Consider the following 18423-nt stretch of genomic DNA (forward strand, 5'->3'; position numbering starts at 1 on the left):
CAGTCTGCCCACTGGCCCCGAGCTTGTCCCCAGCGCCGGACCTCATCAGGGACGTGTCGCAAAGCCCAACCCGGGCAAAGCAGAGCGGTGGGACGCTCCTGTCACAGCCCCGGCTCAAAACCAGCCGTCACCATTCCTCAGGCGCTCGGGCCAGCAGCGGGATGGGGTGCGTGTTTTTGTGCGGTGACACAAACCCCGCCGGGCTTTGCGGGCTTTACGGAGGGATGAAGAGAAGACCAGGCTCGGGGGTGCCGTCCCACCCCTCTCGCTTTTCCCGTCGCTCGCCCCGTCCCACCTTTAGAGCCGGCGGCGGGCCAGGGCAGGGCCGGGCGGACGGGGCGGCGCCCGCCGCTGTGACCAATGGCACGGCTTCGCTGTTTAAATCGACTCGTTCCTGTCAATCATTTTCTTCTTCGTCAGCCTCCCTTCAATCGCCATATTGGGCTCGTCTCCTCTTGTTTTTTTCCGTCTCGCTTTTACTACGCGGCGGCGGTGCGATCGGCAGGGGCATCACCGGCACCAGCGCCATCGCCACCGGCGGCGGACCGGCACCGCGGGGGCAGCGCCGCGCTCCGCTCCTCTCCCGCCCGGGGCTCCCCGGCGGCGGCAGCGGCGGCTCTCGGGGCTCATCCCCGGGCCGGCGCTTATGCAAGGGCGCCTCCTCGCCCCTTCTCCGCGGGCCGAGGGCGAGCGGAGCCGAGGCGGGGCCGCAGCGCGGGGCAGCGCGGAGCGGAGGCGCGGAGCGGAGCCGCCGGGCGGAGCCGCCGGACGCCGGGAAATAAAAGGCGTCGGAGGCCGCGGAGAGAGAGCAGCGAGCACAACAACCTCCGCCTGGAGCCACAGCGTGCGGGGAGATGTCAAACGTCCGCATTTCTAATGGGAGCCCTACCTTGGAGCGCATGGAGGCCAGGCAGTCGGAGTACCCGAAGCCGTCAGCGTGCCGGAACCTCTTCGGGCCGGTGAACCACGAAGAGCTCAACAGGGAGTTTAAGAAACACATGCAGGAGATAAAGGAGGCGCACCAGAGGAAGTGGAATTTCGATTTCCAGAATCACAGGCCGCTGGAAGGCAGGTACGAGTGGCAAGCCGTGGAGAAGGGGAGCTCGCCCGACTTCTACTTCAGACCCCCCCGGCTACGGAAAGCCGTCTGCAAGTCCGCCGGCCGCCAGAGCTTGGATGTAAACGGGAATTGCCAAACCGTGGTTTTTGTCGGTTCTCAGGGAATCTCAGAGGACACTCACTGTGTAGCTCAAAAGACTGATGTTTCAGAAAATCAGACGGACTTAGCAGAGCAGTGCACTGCCCAGAGGAAAAGACCCGCGGCCGATGGTAACGTACCCCACGGCTCTGCCCCGCGTCCCACTCGTGTCAGCGCCGGCGCTCCGGCCCCTCCGCCCCTGCCACGCGTGGCACCGGCTCGGCGTGCCACCCCCGCGCCCCTTTCCCTGTAAAAAAGCCCGGGTAGTGTTTGCAGTCCCGGGGGTCCCGCCTAGAGTGGGAGCCGGTGGATGATTTGCAAGGAAGAGCCCTTAGACGCGGGTCAGATCCCGCGACCCCTCCGCCCCGCTGCGGGGACCCGGGCTCCTGCCCAGGTGGGAGGAGGTTCACAGCGCTCAGCAAAAAACGAATATGGATTTTAGCCGAAAAGAGGGAACTTGGGTCTCCTACCTAGGGAGAAGCCCATTTCCCCACCCCTGCTCGCTTCACGCAGCGGATACCTGACATGGGGATCTGGGAATATTCCCCCTCGGTTCCGTCTATGCCCCCTGGATGCTGAGCAAACATCTGGAAGGAAAATATTTTAATATCTTTCCTCTCCCCCCCCCCGCCCTTGTTTTTAATTTTCCCCTCCTAGATTCCTCTCCTCAAAATAAAAGAGCCAACACAACAGAAGAAGAGGTTTCAGAAGACTCCCCCAGTGCCAGTTCAGTGGAGCAAACACCCAAGAAATCAAGCCCGGGAAGACATCAAACGTAAAGCGTTTAGGTCAGTTCCCTTTAGGGTCTGGCATTAGGATGCAAGTAAGGGAAAGAAGGGGTGACCGAGTGTCTATCCCGCAGCTCCGAGGGGCTGGGGAGGGGGCTTCGAGCCCCTGTGGGCTCGCCGAGGGGTGTTTTCTCCGAGGAAGGATGGCTTTCCCCGAGCGCTCGGCGATGGGTGTGTGTTGGAGGGTGGGGAGTGGGAGGCGCAGGGCTTGAAAAGAACAAAACAAGGAGCGAAGCCCAGGCTGGGCTCGGCAGCGTCAGGGGCTGGGGCAGGGGCTGCGGTGGGACTGACCCTGCCTTCCTGCGGGATGGGCACCGAGGGCCCTATCCCAAGGACCATGCGGGTGCAGGGACGGAGCTGCAAGCGCGGCTGGTGCATCGTGTCAGATGCCAGCGGATTTCGGGGGGGCTTCCCCTGTCCCCCGCCCCCGGGGCTTTTTCACCTCGCGTGTCGTGCCGTCGCATGTCGCGGCCACCTCGCATTGCAAGTCAAGAAGTTGGGTTTAAGGGGAATCCGGGCACTTTCTCAAAATCCGAGCAATGCAAGGTTGTTTTGTTTTTGTTTGGTTTGGGGTTGTTTCCCCCTTTTTTTTTGTTTCTGTTGTTTTGGTTTGGTTTTAGAGGCTGGCAGGGGGAAGGGAGCGGGTTAATGGGAGGCTGGGTTGTGCAGCTTTTTTTTTTCCTTCCTTTTTTTCTTTTTTCTTTTTTTCCTTCTCCCCTACCCCCTTTTTGTTGTTCTGTTTTAAGGCGAGGGCTGGGGCGGGGAGAGTTGGTAAAAATTGCGCCGGCGGTTTGGGAGCAGAGGTTAGGAGCGAGGTTTACAATAAAACCATTTGCGATTGTGCAGAGAGAGAGAGAGATTAAGCTGTAAAGCAGAAGTTGCAACAAATTAGTCCCGCTGGGGTGAGCCGTGGCCGAGCGCGGCCATGCGAATGCCGCTGCTCCCGCCCGCTTTTGGGGGTGGGGGCACGGGAGGGGTCCCCCCGCGATCCCCGCGGCCGGGGGATGGAGGATGGAGGGGCCGGGGGGGCGGCGGGGGCCCCGCCCGGGCTGGGCCCGCCCGCCCCGGGGATGCGGTGTCGGTTTGAACCGGTTGCGCCGCGGATCGCGTTTCTTGTCGATGTTTTCTAATCGCTTTCCCTCGTCTTTTTTTTTTTTTTTTTTTTTTTTTTTCCCATTATCCCGTTGCAGAGCGCAGAGGATGTGCGCGTCCTCGTTCGTCGGGTGCGGCGGGCGGCGATGAAGAAGAGAGGAAGGTGTAAAGTTGTAGTGGGAAAGGAAAAAAAAGAAATACATATCGCCGATCTCCGGGAGATGGAGGTCCTGTACAAGCACTGAAAAAAAAACAAAACAAAAGCAAAAACAAACCAGCAACAAAACAGCAGCAACAAAAAGCAAACAATAACACTAAATTTTAGGCACTCTTAAAAGACCTGCCTCTAAAAGCATTGGATGTAGCATTGTGCAATTAGGTGTTTCCTTATTTGCTTCATTGTACTACCTGTGTATATAGTTTTTACCTTATGTAGCACATAAAACTTGTTGGGAGGGGGGAGGGACTGGAAGAGGGTGACCGATTGGAACTTGCTTTCACAATCTAGCAAGCCAAGAAATCTATGAAGAGAAGCCGTGTAGGTTTTGTATTACTTAAAGATGTATTGTCCCTTTAAGTGGGTCCACAGTGTTTTTTCTCTTTTTTAAATTTTTTTTAAAGAATTTTTAAGAACTTTTTAAAATTGGTAACTGTTCAGAGCAGATTATTGTGAAATTTCTTCCTACGGCATTGAACTGAAGAGGTGGGAGCTGTGATGATTCCGTTAGGTAGTAGCAGAAGTTCCTCGCCTTCCCTCCCCCCCAAATCCATATACCAAAACTGATAGCCTGTAAAAGTTGTGTAAAATCATCCCACCTGATTACATTGCCTGATTTTTTTTTATTTTTTTTTTTTAACCTAATCTGGAAGGCTTTTGCTCTGACTCTGGAATATTGTTGTTTTCTGATCTGACCCACTTCCTGAAGTGTTTGTGTGTGAGAGGAAAAGGGATACTACATCTTTAAACAGTATTTCTACATTGCCTGTGTACCTGTATGTAAAAATAAAAAAAAGAAGTTTGAAGTGTACCTGTGTACATAACTCTGTAAAGACACTGAGAAATTATACTAACTTATTTATGTTAAAAGATTTTTTTTAATCTAGAAGACAATATTTTTCCCCATAAAGCCAAAGTGGCATGTTTTTGTGCATTTGTAAATGCTCTATTTGGTAGACTTTTTAGAGGGTTTTTTCAGTTTGTTTTTTTTCTCTTTTTTTTTTTTTTTTTTTTTTCTGATAATTAATATGGCTGTGCTTAAAAGATTGCAGACTGAGCCAATTTAATTTTTTTTCTGTAATGTGTGGGAAAAAAAAAATCCAGATTGATATTGTTTCACATCAAGCAATCAATAAAGAAAACTGCCATATATAAGAAATATGGTCTTCATTAGTGTGTGTTTCAACGTCCCTCAGCCTGGCACAGGAGGAAATAAGACTGCAAGAAATAACTAACAGTTTTCCTTTGAGTATCCATCTCTTCACGGGTCTCTGGCAGAGGTGAAAGTAAAGGATGCAGCACCCTTAGTGCAGCGATGCCATTTCTTCATGGAAAGGTGCTCAGGCATTGCAGCGAGCTGCCCCGGGCAGTGCTGGAGTGACCATCCCGGGAGGGATTTCAAACACATGTGGATGTGGCACTTGGGGACAGCTGGATTCGAAAGAGGCCTTTTCCAACATAAATGCTTCTCTATGGTAATTGGGAATGATGTGCCCTCTTGGTGTAAAAGAGTGGAATTTCCTGTGTCAAAACGTTTTTGGGGTTTGGGGTGGGGTTGTATTTTTTTGAGAGAGAAGAGGTATTTCGGGGTATAGGAGTCAGAGGACTAAGTCTTCAAACTCGAGCCCCAAAGAGCACCTCCCGGGCCGCCATCGGAGAGCCGGCGCATCCCCGGCATTGCCGCGCTTGTCCCTCCGTCCCTCGCTGCCGGTGACCGGAGCCCCGGGGCATCTTCCCCGGGCGGCGCTCGTGGCTATCAAAGATGGCGCCTCGCCCGCCCCGGGCCCGGCAGATGCCGGGGAGGCACCGGCCGCCCCCAGCACGGCCGGGGATGCTCCGGGCCGGACACGGGCAGGGCTGGCACCGCCGGTGCCGGAGGGGATGCCCGCGGTGCGGGGCATGGCGGCGGCTGCCCGGCCCTGCCCGCCAAGGTGCGAGCGGCCCCCTCCGCCCGGGGATGCGGGGGAGCGGCGTTCTGAGCCCCAGGGCTTGCGAGGAATAAATAAACACGTAAAAGAACACAGAACGGGGGCGGAGGGGGAGCACAGCTCCCTGCGAGGCTCTCCAGGGTCCACCCCCCTCCCCGGTGCAACGCGATCCTGTTGTTTATCCCGGCCGCGCCCGGGCTCGCCCGCGCTCCGAAACCTCCCCGAGCACGCCGGGCCGGCCAGAGGGGGCGAGACCCCGGCCGCCAGCCCCACTTCAGTGTCGGCCCCGACTCGGGCAGGGCCGGGCGGAGCGCCCGGAGTGGGTACGGCCGGCGCTGCCCTCGCCGTGCTCCGGCGGCTGCGGGGATCGCTGGACACGCTCCGTGCCCGCCCTCCTGCCCCCCGCACGGAGACTGCAGCCGCGCCGGCGGGGCTGCGCAATCCAGCCCGCCAAACGTGGAAAACACTCGCGAAGATTTAGAAAGAAAAAAAAAAAAAAAAAAACCCCGTGATGTTTTCCCTTTTTTTTTATTATTTCTTTTTTTTTTTTTTTGCCCCAGCAAGAACAAAGTGATCTCGGTGGAAAATAAATAGCGGCGCCTCCCCGAGCCGGCCTATCCCCGCAGCCGGCGCAAGCCAAACCCCGCCGGGCGGGGGACGGGGGCAGGGCGGGGCTGCAGCCCCCGGGCTGGGGAGGGAGGCGGCGGGCGGGGTCCGTCCCGCTACTCCGTCACGTAGGGTTGGGATGTGCTCTCTGACCGCTCCCCCGCTATTATTTTGAATATTTTTTTTTTCGTTTTCGTCGCTGCTCTCCTTGTTGCCGCGACCGATCGGTGCCGCTTCCACCGGGGGCCGCGCCCGCCGCCAGGGCAGCAGCGCCGGGGGAGCGCCGCGCCCGCCCCCGCCTCCTCCTCCTCCCCCGGTGACCCCCGGGGGATGCGCGGGGCCGGAGACAGAGGGGGAAACATCCCCCGCCGCCCCTCCCGGAGCGAAGGGGGCAGGGCGGCCACGCTCGGACCCGCCCCGTGCCCCCTCCCTCGGGGGCCGCTTGTGGCGCTTGCACGGCCGCAGCCCCGCGGGGAACTGGAGACGGGGCCGGGCAAATTTTTAAATTTTATTTCTCCCTTCCTCCTCTCCGCGCAACGTTTCCTCCTCGGGCGGCTGGAGGCAACCTTGCCTCGCTGCTTTGGTGTGCCTGGCAGCGCTCGGCGGGCCGGGCCGGGCCGGGGGAAGGGCAGGGCGGAGCGCGGCCCGCCCCGTCTGATGCAACCGCGCCGCCGCCCCGCGGGTGCGCACGCAGCGCCCGCCCTCCCCCGTTCGCTTTTCCCCTTCCTCCCTCCTTTCCCCCGTCCCTCCCTCCCTGCTCCGCGGCCACACGTACGCGCGCACCCCCCGCGTGTGCACACGCACGTACCTGCGCGCCCCCGCCGAGCCGCGGCTGCGGGGCTCCCCCGGCGGGAGCTGCGGGGCTCCCCCGGCGGGAGCCGCCGCCCCGCGGGCGCCCCGCCAGCCCCCGCGTCCCGCAGCGCTCCCGCTCCGCTCGCTCCCCCTCCCGGGGCTTCCATGCAGGAAGGGTTGGCGTTCCCTTCCGCACAGCCGCGCGCTCCCGTGCCAGAGAAGAGAGGTCTGACCCCGTCCTTAGCAGGAGGGTTTTGGACGTGGATCTGACCGTTTTTCACTGGAGACGTTTGGCGGGAAGAAGAAGTACTAACAAAGTGTTCTTAAAGTCAATATTAACACCCACTGCTTTTCGGCTGCCGAGCCAGCCTCCTTTTCCTCAGATGGGGAAATTAGCTGGAAAACGATGTTTTCCAACATCCGTATCCATCTGTACTTCTCAGTAGCTTCAGCTGAAAAAAACCCCACAAAACCGAATTTCATTTTCAAAAGAAAATACTGCACTTCAGGAAATGTCAACATGTTTTTCTTTCAACATCCTACAGCGTTTTTTAAAAAAGTAATTTACTATCCTCATTTATTATTATTTTTAAAATACCAAAATAAAAAGGCCACAGTATAGTGGCTTTAACAAAATGCGTGATCTACAGTAAAATAATAAGATTATATTGTATGAATTGTTTTGCTCTTTCCCCAAATTAGATGTCTTCTGCTTTCATTTTACTGGAAAAACCTTGGAGACTTTCTGTACTTTTTTAATACTGATTTTTTTTTCCCCCACCTCTGATGTTTCATTTACTTATGAGGCTGAAAAAAGGCATTTTTTTCCTGCTGGGCGGGTTGTATCTGCACTTGTGGTTTGCTGTTCTTCATCCAGGCTCAGCCACCTCCTCCATCCAGGCAGCTTGTGTGCCTTTCCTCTCCCTGCCTGTTTTCTGTCTTGCCCACATCAGTCATTGCAAGGCTAAAAATTAGGCCAAAAAATAGAGGGGAATGTGTTTTTTCTTCTCTGTTTTTTTTTTTTTTTTTTTTTTTTTTTTTTTTTTTTTTTTGCTTTCTAATAAAAATAATTCCCAATTCACTTCACTTAAAGAGCAAGCAAATGTATATTTCCCTGTAATATAAAATTAATAACGATAATAAAAATATAAAAACAACATGTCAATATGTAATGCTAATATACCAAGTGCAACTGCCTAAAAACAAAGGAGCATCAGACTCCCTGCTTTTCCCTGGAGAAAACAAAGCTACCGCTGCTTTGCAACCCCTCTGGAATTCCCCCCATTTCCCAACCCTGCCTGGCTGTGCGTCCCTTCCCCGTTTTAATTAACCTGCTGATCACAGGTTCTCCACGAGCCACGGGCAGTTTGTTTGCTGTTGAGGGGTTGTAGGATCCTGTGGGGATCCGCTCTCAGGTCTCGGGGGCCAGTTCCCTGGCTCTGGCTTTTGGAGAAGGGGAGGGTTGTGCTGCAGCTGGCACCTTGTGGGATGTCACTGCCGTGGAGGACATCAGTCCTTGGCCCAGCTGGACCAGGCTGCCCTGGATGGGTGCTTGTGGCAGGCTGTGCTGTGTTTCTGAGCTGTTCTGTGCTGTGTTTTTCTGTGCTGTGCTGTGTTTCTGTACTGTAGTGTGTTTTTCTGTGCTGTGCTGTTCTCTGTTGTTCTGTTCTGTTCTGTTCTGTGCTGCTCTGTGCTGTTCCGTGCTGTTCTGTTCTGTGTTTTTCTGTGCTGTGCAGTGTTTCTATGCTGTGCTGTGTTTTTCTGTGCCTGTGCTGTGTTTCTGTGCTGTGCTGTGTTTCTGTGCTGTGCTGTTCTGTGTTATTCCGTGCTGTGTTTCTGTGCTGTGCTATTCTGTTCTGTTCTGTGCCGTGCTGTGTTTTTTCTGTGCTGTACAGTTCTGTTCTGTTCTGTGCCGTGCTGTGTTTTTCTGTGCTGTTCTGTGCCGTTCTGTTCTGTGCTGTTCTGTTCTGTGGTGTGTTCTTCTGTGCTGTGCTGTTCTGTTCTGTGGTGTGTTTTTCTGTGCTGTGCTGTTCTATGCTGTTCTGTGCCGTGCTGTGTTTTTCTGTGCCGTGCTGGCAGGGGCTGCCCTGCTGCTCCCGGCAGCTTTGGCACCTGCCAGCCGGCGCTGGTGGAAGCAGGGAGCAGCGCACCTTGCGGTTCGGCGCTCCCATCCGCAAAGACAGGCTCTGCCAGCTCAGGCTTTTATACCTGGCCGTCGTGCTGTGCCTGCGGCTGTTTGGAGGAGACAGCAGGCAGGAACGTTAGTTTCATTCCAGTTTTATCCTTGGCCTCGCATCTGAGTCTTCAAACAAGGATTCCAGTCGTGGGCAGACGCCCCATTTTGTGTGCTCCAGACTCTTCTCCCACAAAGACCCAGCAGTTCTTTACATGGAGGGCAAAAATCCGACTGTTGCCTGATAAAGCCTTTCTGTCATGACTGGCTCTATCCGGAGTGAAACCAGGCACCTACAAGTGCAGAAAGGGCTCCCATCCCCTGCTACCTGGGCAGGCTGGAAGAGATGGCTATGTCCTAGCAAGTACAGATGCAGCTCTGGTCCTCACTTGCTTTGGGGAGAGGAGCTGGTGGTCTGGAACTGGCCATACTGTAAATTTTTCCTGCCAGGTGTGAAGCCTGGAGTTGATACCATGAGCTTGGTAACCTGGTACACCACACCAGCTTCCGTTTTTTGAACTTTTTTTTCTGGAACAAATGGTTGTTCCCATCTGAGCTGCTGGCTTCTGGATGTGTATGTTTTATTCTAGGCCAGGACCAGGGGATCCCAAGTGAGGACACATGCATACACACATGAATATAGATATTTATTTATTTTTATTAGTGGAAGAGAGACCTCTACTGGCTCAGCTCACAGAGCCACTCGACTGACCACAGCTGAGCTCTCTCACCTTCTCTTCACCTACTTGGGAAATCTCTTGTGTCACAGCCATCTGCCAAGGGCAGCTAAGAAGCAACATTTCATGTTTTCTCATTAAAAGATCCAGCATGTAGGGAGTCCCTCAGCTGCAATTGCTAGCACATGAATTTGTGACAGCCATTGGTGTAGTAAATCAAGCAGCTTATTTCCTTTAGGAGGAGATGAATCTTGGGCACTGATGCAGAGCAAAGAATTAGAGTGTTAGTGGTGCTGGAGGACAAGTCAGCAGGGTGTTTTAATTGATTTCAGTTGCCCTTTATTCTCTTTATGTTCTTCCCCCCAGCTGGTTCTGTAGCACTGCAATGAGGATGGCTTCAGAAGCCATCTCTTGTGGGTCAGGGCTCTTTAGCATCTTGCCTCTGCTGTCAGCTGGATTGGTGTTAACCCCTACCTGGGCCATACCTGGGAGTGATGATCAGTTGGGTGCTTCTCTTCCTGGGTTGGGGAAGAGTTAATATAGAGGGTGTTTTTCTAGCAAAGCTATCGCTATCTAAGCACAAGTAATGTAAAACAGGGCTTGGTGTTTGCAAACAGGTGGAGCTGGGTGAGCCACTTGTGTAAGGCCTGTAAGTCCTGAGCTGCCAGTCTGGCTGAAAGCAGCAGAGGCAGTAGGTTGACAAAGGGACTGCAGCATCTCCCTGGCAGGGAAAGGCTGAGGGAGCTGGGGCTGTCCAGCCTGGAGAGGAGCCCCAGCTGAGAGGGGCCCTCAGCCCTGGGTGTCCCTGTGTGCAGGGAGGGGCAGAGCAGGGCCCAGGCTCTGCTCTGGGGGCCCAGCAATGGCACCAGAGCCACGGGCAGGAACTGATGCCAGGAGGTTCCACCTGGACATGGGGCAGAACTTCTTCCCTGGGCAGTGCCCAGGCACTGAACAGATTGTCCAGAGAGGGTGTGGAGTCTCCTCACTGGAGATATTCCAGACCCCTCTGGACACAATCCTGTGCCCTGTGCTCTGGGATGGTCCCATTGGGGCTGGGAGGTGGGACCAGATGACATCACTGTGGTCCCTTCCAAACTCACCCATCCTGGGATCCAGTGATTATGGGTACTGCTGAAATGCTGGCTTAGGCATCCCCTTCCTTCCTTACCCAGCCCACTCATTCCTGCCCTTGGCACTGCTGCTGAAGTTCCTGAAGTTAGTTCAGGAACCATGGTAGAGAATGGATCTTGCAGAGATTTCCCACCTTCCCTTCTTTGTTGTTGGTTTATGTGTTGATATTTCTTTCTCCCCAGCTGGATCCATTTCTGGTCTCGCTCCTCATGCAGCTGGCACCAAAAGCTTGGCTGGCACAGTGGGTGGAAGGGAGCAAGCTGGCTGCACTACCATGAAATCACAGCCTGGGAGATGGTGTGTCTTGCTTGTTCCTTGCACTAAAGCAAAAATTAAAGCCTTGTGTGAGACAACTGCTGCCCATCTTATGGTTATGAGGCTCGCTGGAAGGTGCTGGGCAATCTCAGGTGCTGCAGCCCAGGGCTCTGCCTTCCAGCTTTCTCCTCATGTCTCTGGCCATCAAATTCTGCTCTGCAAATGACCTGGGAGCTGCTTAGCTGGGGAAGTAGAGGTTGCTGTTGATGGCCTGAAGTTTCTGCATAGTTTGCCTGGGGATCTCAATCACAGAGCTGTTCACAGAGATCTCCTGAGTCACAGTTGTTCATTTTTTGTGGGAAAGTGGCCTGGTGCACTGGATGCACAGATAGGGGAATATGCAGCAGTGGTTTCTGGAGCTGCAGGCTGGTGGAACAGGAACTCTCACTGTGCCTTTCCTGACTGATCTCTGTAGCAAAAGCACTTGCTTGGTTTCCAAAGAAAAAGTTCTGCAGACACCTGTTATATCTTTTCATTTTACCTCTCTCACTTACACCCCTCTTCCAGTCATTGAGTGGTGAGAGCAGCCACTCATTTGCAGACATTAATTACCTCTTCTTATCAAGTTTCTCTTTTCTCTGGTGCTGTTTTCTTGGCTTGACCGGGTCCTGCTGTCCTTGTGAGCGGCTTCATCCTCAAAAAAACCCACCAAAAAATAAAAAAGAAAAAAAAAAGGAAAACAAAAGAAAAAAAAGCAAAATACTCACTGTGTGTTGAGTAGAATTATGTTGAGAAGGAGCTAGAACATTTTTCTGCCCCAGATGCTAAGTACTGCTCCTGGTTGGTTTTTTTTTTCCTTTCTTTTTATCCTTCCTCTCTCTATCCAGATCTTTTGAAAAGAAAATCTTGACAGACCTGATCAGTTCAGGTCCTAGGATGTGAAAGTCTCCAAGACCAGCTAACCTCACTGTAGCAGGTGAAATCCTCTGCTATACTAATTTAGAATCTAATTAAAAGCATACCTCTAATTTCTGCATCTTACTGCATCACTCCCTCCTGATGCCATTTACTGCTCCATCTAATCTGCACTTGCAGTGCCCCATTGGCACTTGATGCCACCACACCCTGTCCTACCTGTCACCCTCATCTTAAAATGTAGTTCTTGTCTGAAAACAGTGATCCTGATGGTATTTTATTTAGCTATTGTGTTCAGCACAACAAAGAAAGACAATCTCTGGTTCTTCTCCTGAAGCAGTTTGCATTGCCCTCATTCATACTCAGTGGTTAGAAAAGGTTTTACAGGGGGCTTTGCTGGCTGATGGTTTACTGGGATTTAAGGAATCACTGTTGCTTCTCATGGAAACCTGCCCTCTGTTTCTGATTGCAATGGCTTGGAATAGAAGAGTTGCATCAAGCTTGTGTCTTCTGTCTTTATGTTCCAGGTGCTTGGTGGCTTGAGCATCTCCTATCTATGAAAAATCTACATTTTTATGAAAAATCTGAATTTCAAACCCCTGCCTTTCAGAAGGGATCACAGGACGGTTTTGGTTGGAGAGGACCTTTAAAGATCATCTAGTTCAACACCCCCTGCACTGAGCAAGGATGTTTTCAACTAGGTCAAGTTGCTCAGAGCCCAGTTCAACCTGGCCTTGAATGTTTCCAGGGATGGGGCTTTTGCAGCCTCTCTGGGCAACCTGTGACAGACTCACCATAAGCTACAGATCAAGGGGAACTGTTAAACTTACCTGTCCAGAAGACAGACAATTTCTCAAGGCCCAGTCCAAGACTAAATGGCAGAAATTGCACCAAGGAGAATCACAGATTTCCATCTTTCTGCTCTCTGTTTAAAGTATGCTTCCTGGTGCTGATTTCTCTTTGCTGGGAAAGATCGAGAAGCACCTTACAAATAAAATGCCAAAATGAAACAAGGCACTGTCCATCAGACCTTCCCTGGGCAAGAGGATGGGAGTCAGCAAGCAAACCACATATGACAAATATTAGGCATGTTGCTGAATGCAGCTCTGGAAGCTGCTCAGATGCTGTGGTCAGCTGGGTGGGTATTACAAACCTATCTGGGCTAGAAAAGAGAAACATTTTTCTAGAAAATGAAAATAATGTGGTGGAGAGAGCACTGAGAGGTAATAAGCATGCAGCAGAAGCCCTTTTGGGGTAAAGCTGCATTGCTGTGGTGCTTGTAAGTAAGCAACCCATCACTTCAGAGTTCAGAGGTACCAGATGTGCTCATGGCAGTGCTGCTGAGGCAGCAAAGATGAGAGACAGAGCTGCTGTACCTCGGCTTCAGACTGGGTCTGCTTCTTTCCAAACAGCCAGAGACTTCTGAGAGGGTTTTCCCCCCTGTTCCTGGATATTCTGCATGGGTTTTGCAAGAAGCCCCAAATGAAGGGCTTGTTGTGAGTGCCTGCTTTGAGTAAGAGCTTTGTCTGTGCTCTTCCATTTTGTCTCTTCACTGGCTGAAGAGTTCAGAGCACTGAATTACTCTTTCTCTGGATTCTGTGTGCCTTTTCAAAAAGACTAAAAATATTGTTTGGTGAAACAGTGTTTTGTAACTGTGGAGAAATTATGGAGGCTAAAACTGATGCACAAATCAGTGTTTTGTCTGATGAGATGGGAAACTGTTTCAGGAATCCCATGACCAGTCTGTTCCTGGTACAAATCTCAGTGCTGAGGATGCTGTTGTGCTCCTTGGAAAAGCTCTGTAAACCAAAAAAGGGTGCATTCCTTTTGGCTCTCTGATGATCAGTACTTTGAGCTGAGCCTGTGAACCTCTGTGGTGATGGGAATTTCATAATTTAAGAACATGGGACTTGAGTAACCATATAGGAAAGCAGCCACTGTTTTAGGTACTCTAAGAAAAGGGTTAGGAGAGTACAGGGAGAGAGATTAGGGGACCATCTGAATTTGAAGTGTTTGATCAAATGCAATTTTTTGGGGGGATGTCAGTGAACAGAAACAGGGTAGAAAAGCTATAAGAAACCATGCCATGTAAATACTTTTTTGGGTTTTTTGTTTGTTTGCATTGGTTTTGAAGCCCATTAAGTGTAAAGTTTTCTCATATATGACACATAAAACAGCACACAGGATGATGGAGTTCTTTCAGGCTGCCAGAGTCTCCCTCTGTCTGGAGATAGATAATTTATTGTCATGTATGACCTGTCACTAATATCTGATGGTACCCCAGGGTGGCAATCTCAAAAGACCAAAAGAAACACCAGGATTATCCTGAAGAATCTGAACTTTTCCCCCTGCTTTTTGCACCAGCCACAAAGAATTACAGCATTTCTTTGGTCAAATGAGGGGAAAATAATAATTTTCCACTTTTTCATTAGTACTTCACCAGAAGCTGGATGTCTGTAATTTTATAGGAATACTCAGAATTGACAGATGGCCATTGGTGTATTTTGTGGGATCTCAGTGGAGGTAGATAACACTACATCTTTAATCTGCCCTGAAACTGATTAAAAATAACAAATGGGCCTGTCCAAAGACACGGTAAAGGTTTTCTTTCTTCAAGAAAATTTGCAAACAGCCTACCCCCTCTATCTCTCCCCTCTTTGCTCTGCAATTACTGTGCAATCTGGGCCAAAGCCCCTCCAAGGATTTGCAGGAACTGTGGCCAAGGCTGGGGAGACCACTGATTCTCCACTTCCCTACAGTTTGTTGCCCCTTTGAAGAGCAGCTGTTGCCTTTGAAGTGAAATTTTCTGAGCAAATGAGTATCAGCAGAGAGGGTGAGATTTTGGCTGGAGATGGGCAGCAGTAAATTCCCTTCCCAGAGGGAACTCTGCTGGCAGAATATTTGCAAATTGGGGTTCAGCTGCTCCACCAGCCCCTTCTCACTCAGAATGCACAAGTGGTGATGGAGCAGGGGCACAACAGAGCTGCTGTATGTAATCCTGCTCCTGGTCTGAAGTCCTTGGGAAGGAGGGAGGTCTCTGTCCTGCCTGGCTGTGAGCCCTCAATCTTTTTGCTGCCTTTCTGAGCTCAGGTAAATGCAGAGTTTGAAGTCCAGGCTAACCTGCCTGCAGAGCAGGATGGAGTGCTGTGTTGCATAGGTAAGAGGCCTTACTGGGGCAGGCCTGTCATTCCAGAGAAGCAAGAGTCCTGCAAATGCTCAAATGTCTTTGTATTACCCTTCTGCCACCTTTTGTTCCGAGTGGTTTTTTCCATATCCAGTTATGTCTTTTTATTCTCTGCAATATGTCTTTGTTTTCTCTACACCTCTCCAACCTGCCTCTGACCTCTGAATCCAAACCCAGTCTTGCTGGTGGTTTGTGCTGATATTCAGAGTTATTCCCTGTTTCTCCTGAGCATCTGGTATGTGCTCCACCCGGGGTGGCTGCCTCTGGCTGTGAGGGAGGTGGCAGGTTAATGTATTAGGGACTGACTTTTCATCTTAGGTGCTTAAAACCCAAATGTCTGTCCTTAAAACTCTGTGTTTGTCACCCCTATCTGAAGGTGCCTCAAGTTCCTCAGTACCTGCTTTACATGTGATGCTGCTGAGGTGTGAAGGTCAGGAGAACTGAGCATGGCTGGCTTGCTCCCATGAGATCCTCCTGAGGGTATCCCTCTGTCACTCCCTGGAGATGCTGGCACCTGATTCAGACTATGCAAATATTACCAGCAGGGCAAAGAATTCAGTAAGGGAAAATTTCACTCTATGACTTAGTTTGGTAGGATAATGGCTCTAACATAAACTGTCAGGCAGGTGTGGGTATAGGTGTATATGGCAGCACACACTTTGCTTCCTTTGGGAAGTGAAACCTGGAACCTGCTGTGTGGCTTTAGTGATTTTTTTGGGGTTTGCTTTGTGCAGGGTGATTGCTGAAACAAGACTTATTAGTGGATGTCAGGCCATTCACAGCACTGTGTTTTTATGCAGCTTTTCACAAGCACTAATAGAGAAACAAAGCAGTCTTCATGAGCACTCAAATTTGTCCTGACTAAGCACACCATTGCTGAATCAAGTATGCACCTATTGTTTTCAGACAGCTGTAATCCCTCTCCAGACTTTAGGGTAATTTAATCTCTTGACATGACTGTGCAACTCCTGTTATTTTTAGGCACGTACATTAAGAAAAGGAAAGGTCCATTTAATCTGAAAACATATTAGCAAGCATTCCTGGTTTCACAGATCTGAACCAGGTACCACAGGGAATAAACTGAAAGGCATTAACATGTGATTGCTGTTTGATGGCTGGAATGAAGCAGTTTCAGACCCACTCCCCACCTCCTTTTGCAGGTACTACAAAGCCAGTTGCTACTCTTGGAGATCATGTCAATAAAGGTTAAAAACTCACTGCAGATGGTTCTTTGCTGATGCCAGCTGTCCACAATCTGTGTGTGGTGGCCTGCTGGCCATGTGGGTGAACTGATGGGGATGAGGGAAAGGCTTGAAGTCCTCTAGTGTCAGTGAGGGATGTGTGTCAGTGCCCTTCCCGATGATATCTGAAGATGCTGAACTCAGGACAAGTGACAATGGAAATGGTCAGACTATGTGATGAAGCTGGTGCCTGTGGGCTTGTGGCTTCCAGATGCTGGAGCTGAGGCCCTAAGTCTCCTCTTTGGCACAGCAAGGAGCTCCTGTATTGCTCACCATGAGACTTGTGCAAAGGTGTTCCCCTCCCCAGCTCTTCAGGGGAGATGGGGTTACTAAAACCACTAAAATCAAAGCAGTTTCCTGAAGGAGGTGAAGATTTAGTTTCTCTCTGGATATTCCTAGCAGCATCATCCAACAGGCACTGGGACATGTGATGGAAGCTGAGGAGGATGTTGTTCAGACCTCCACAGACTCTTCTAGGCTTAGCTTGGGTACAAAGTGAGGCTCAGGCTCTGCTTATAACTGTCCTCTTTGAGAAAGAATGAGGAAAGGCAACGGCAAAGGACAAAGTGAGGGAAAAACCTTAAGCTGTGGCATTTCATGGGGTGGACAGCTAGCAGGAGATTGTTGACTGTTTGTTGAAAAGTCTTGCTGGCTGTGTTTGCTTTGGATACCACAAGTCACTGGGTCCTGGTGGGGACTGTGAGTCATGTTCCTCCTTGCAGTGGAAAACACGGATTCATCGCCGTGGTGCTGCGCTCCTGGCAGGGCCACGGTCCCTTGGGGAAACAGGAAGGTGGCACAAGGCAAGAGGTGTGGAGGCCTTCCCCCAAAGGGGGTAGGAAAGTGTTTCTGAAATGCCTTTTTCCCTTTGGGCATCCATCCTTAGCTCTGGGGAGAGCTTTGCTGTGGCCTCGAAAAAGGGACATGCTGGAGTTCTTGTGTGCTTGTGTTGCTGTGGATACAGGGCTCTATTTTTGTGCCTCTTGCATATGTTTTACCCTCATCTTGCAGTGCTTTAAATGCATTTTTAGGGTTTGGGGTCCTGGGTAGCTAAAAGCATTGAAGTTGCATCTTCTGTGGTCTCTGTGGGAGTTTTGAGAAGGCTGGTCGTGACCACATTCCCTCTGCTGTCCCTTCCTTTGGCAGAACTAAACCAAGTGGTGGTTTCCTCCAGTTTGGGAAGGAGTGATGCCTTTATCTTGACTCAAGAGATGTTAGAGTTCCCTTCCTTTGGCTCCCATGGAGAAGCCCTCAGTAGAAGAGAAGAATAATGCCAGCAGCTGTTGGAGGGCCAGCACGAGATCAGCGTGGTCCAAAATACCAGTGCTAATTCTGGCCCTGAGTGCACAGGGCACACAAATCACCCATGACTCTTGGTTTTCCTTGTACCAGTCCAGATTCAACCCTTGATTTTATTCCTGCTGGAAGGGAAGAACAGACCTGCCATGGCTCCAGGTGTGGGTACAGGCTGTCACTGGCCTTGCCTAGCAGGGGAAAAGGACCTCTGTGTCAGGTGGTGGTGAGCTGTGAACTCCTTCCTTTACATCATGGACAAGAAAATTCTTTCCCTGCTGAGGGACCAGTAAGTCCTTTGCTCTGCCACACATTAACACATGCCTTGGTAGTACCCAGTAAACAGGGGAATAATAATAATAATGTGGTTACAGGCCATCTGAAATGAGGTTGTGGCTGTAGCTGTCCCCATGGGCCACCTCCTCCTGCCTCCTGTGGGAGAGCTGGGGCTGGTAAAGAGGCTGTGTGTGGTAAGAGAACAGGTATTTAAGGAAATGGGCTTTAAATGAGAACTTAATTACTCACTTTTGGCCTCATATCTGAGCAAGAATAACATGAAAACCTGAAATTAAGCACTAGTTGCATTCCAATACAGGGAAGAATGCCTCCAGTATTTGAAAATAATTCGAAGATAAATAGAATTAATACTTAACATATGAAAGAGACAGCTAATGTTTTGACAGACAAACCTCCTCCTCAGAGCCAAGAACATGCATTACCTAAAGGAGGAAAATCCTCATTTGTACTGAAGGTTGCCAGGAGTCATAATTAAAGAACAAAATTAGTCGAGGAGAGGATGGAATGAAGAGTAAAAAGATTGTTGTTTCTTAGATAACTGTGCAGGTGTTGCTGAAGGAACACATACACATTTCTGTGGGGATTTTTTTCTCCTTGATCCGTCTCTATGTCCATCAGAACATTCACTGCAGGTTT

General features: G+C 50.9%; 1 protein-coding gene across 1 annotated transcript; it reads left to right on the top strand.

Annotated features, from left to right (window-relative positions):
- The first annotated feature begins 419 nt into the window (after positions 1 to 419).
- On the top strand, positions 420 to 4454 carry CDKN1B (cyclin dependent kinase inhibitor 1B). Its single transcript, XM_030960816.1, has 3 exons — positions 420 to 1329; positions 1856 to 1986; positions 3177 to 4454. Exons 1-2 carry the CDS (start codon positions 855 to 857, stop codon positions 1975 to 1977), a joined length of 597 nt encoding a protein of 198 aa, XP_030816676.1. The 5' UTR covers positions 420 to 854; the 3' UTR covers positions 1978 to 1986; positions 3177 to 4454.
- Positions 4455 to 18423: the final 13969 nt, after the last annotated feature.

The sequence above is a fragment of the Camarhynchus parvulus genome, chromosome 1A, assembly GCF_901933205.1.
Source record: "Camarhynchus parvulus chromosome 1A, STF_HiC, whole genome shotgun sequence".
NCBI lineage: Eukaryota > Metazoa > Chordata > Aves > Passeriformes > Thraupidae > Camarhynchus > Camarhynchus parvulus.

What these genes read in the sequence shown, in the direction of transcription:
- CDKN1B (XM_030960816.1), top strand. Translation starts at nt 855, where the DNA reads ATGTCAAACGTCCGCATTTCTAATGGGAGCCCTACCTTGGAGCGCATG. An exon ending in GAAAAGACCCGCGGCCGATG is followed by an intron (nt 1,330 to 1,855) that starts GTAACGTACCCC and finishes TTCCCCTCCTAG; the next exon opens with ATTCCTCTCCTCAAAATAAA.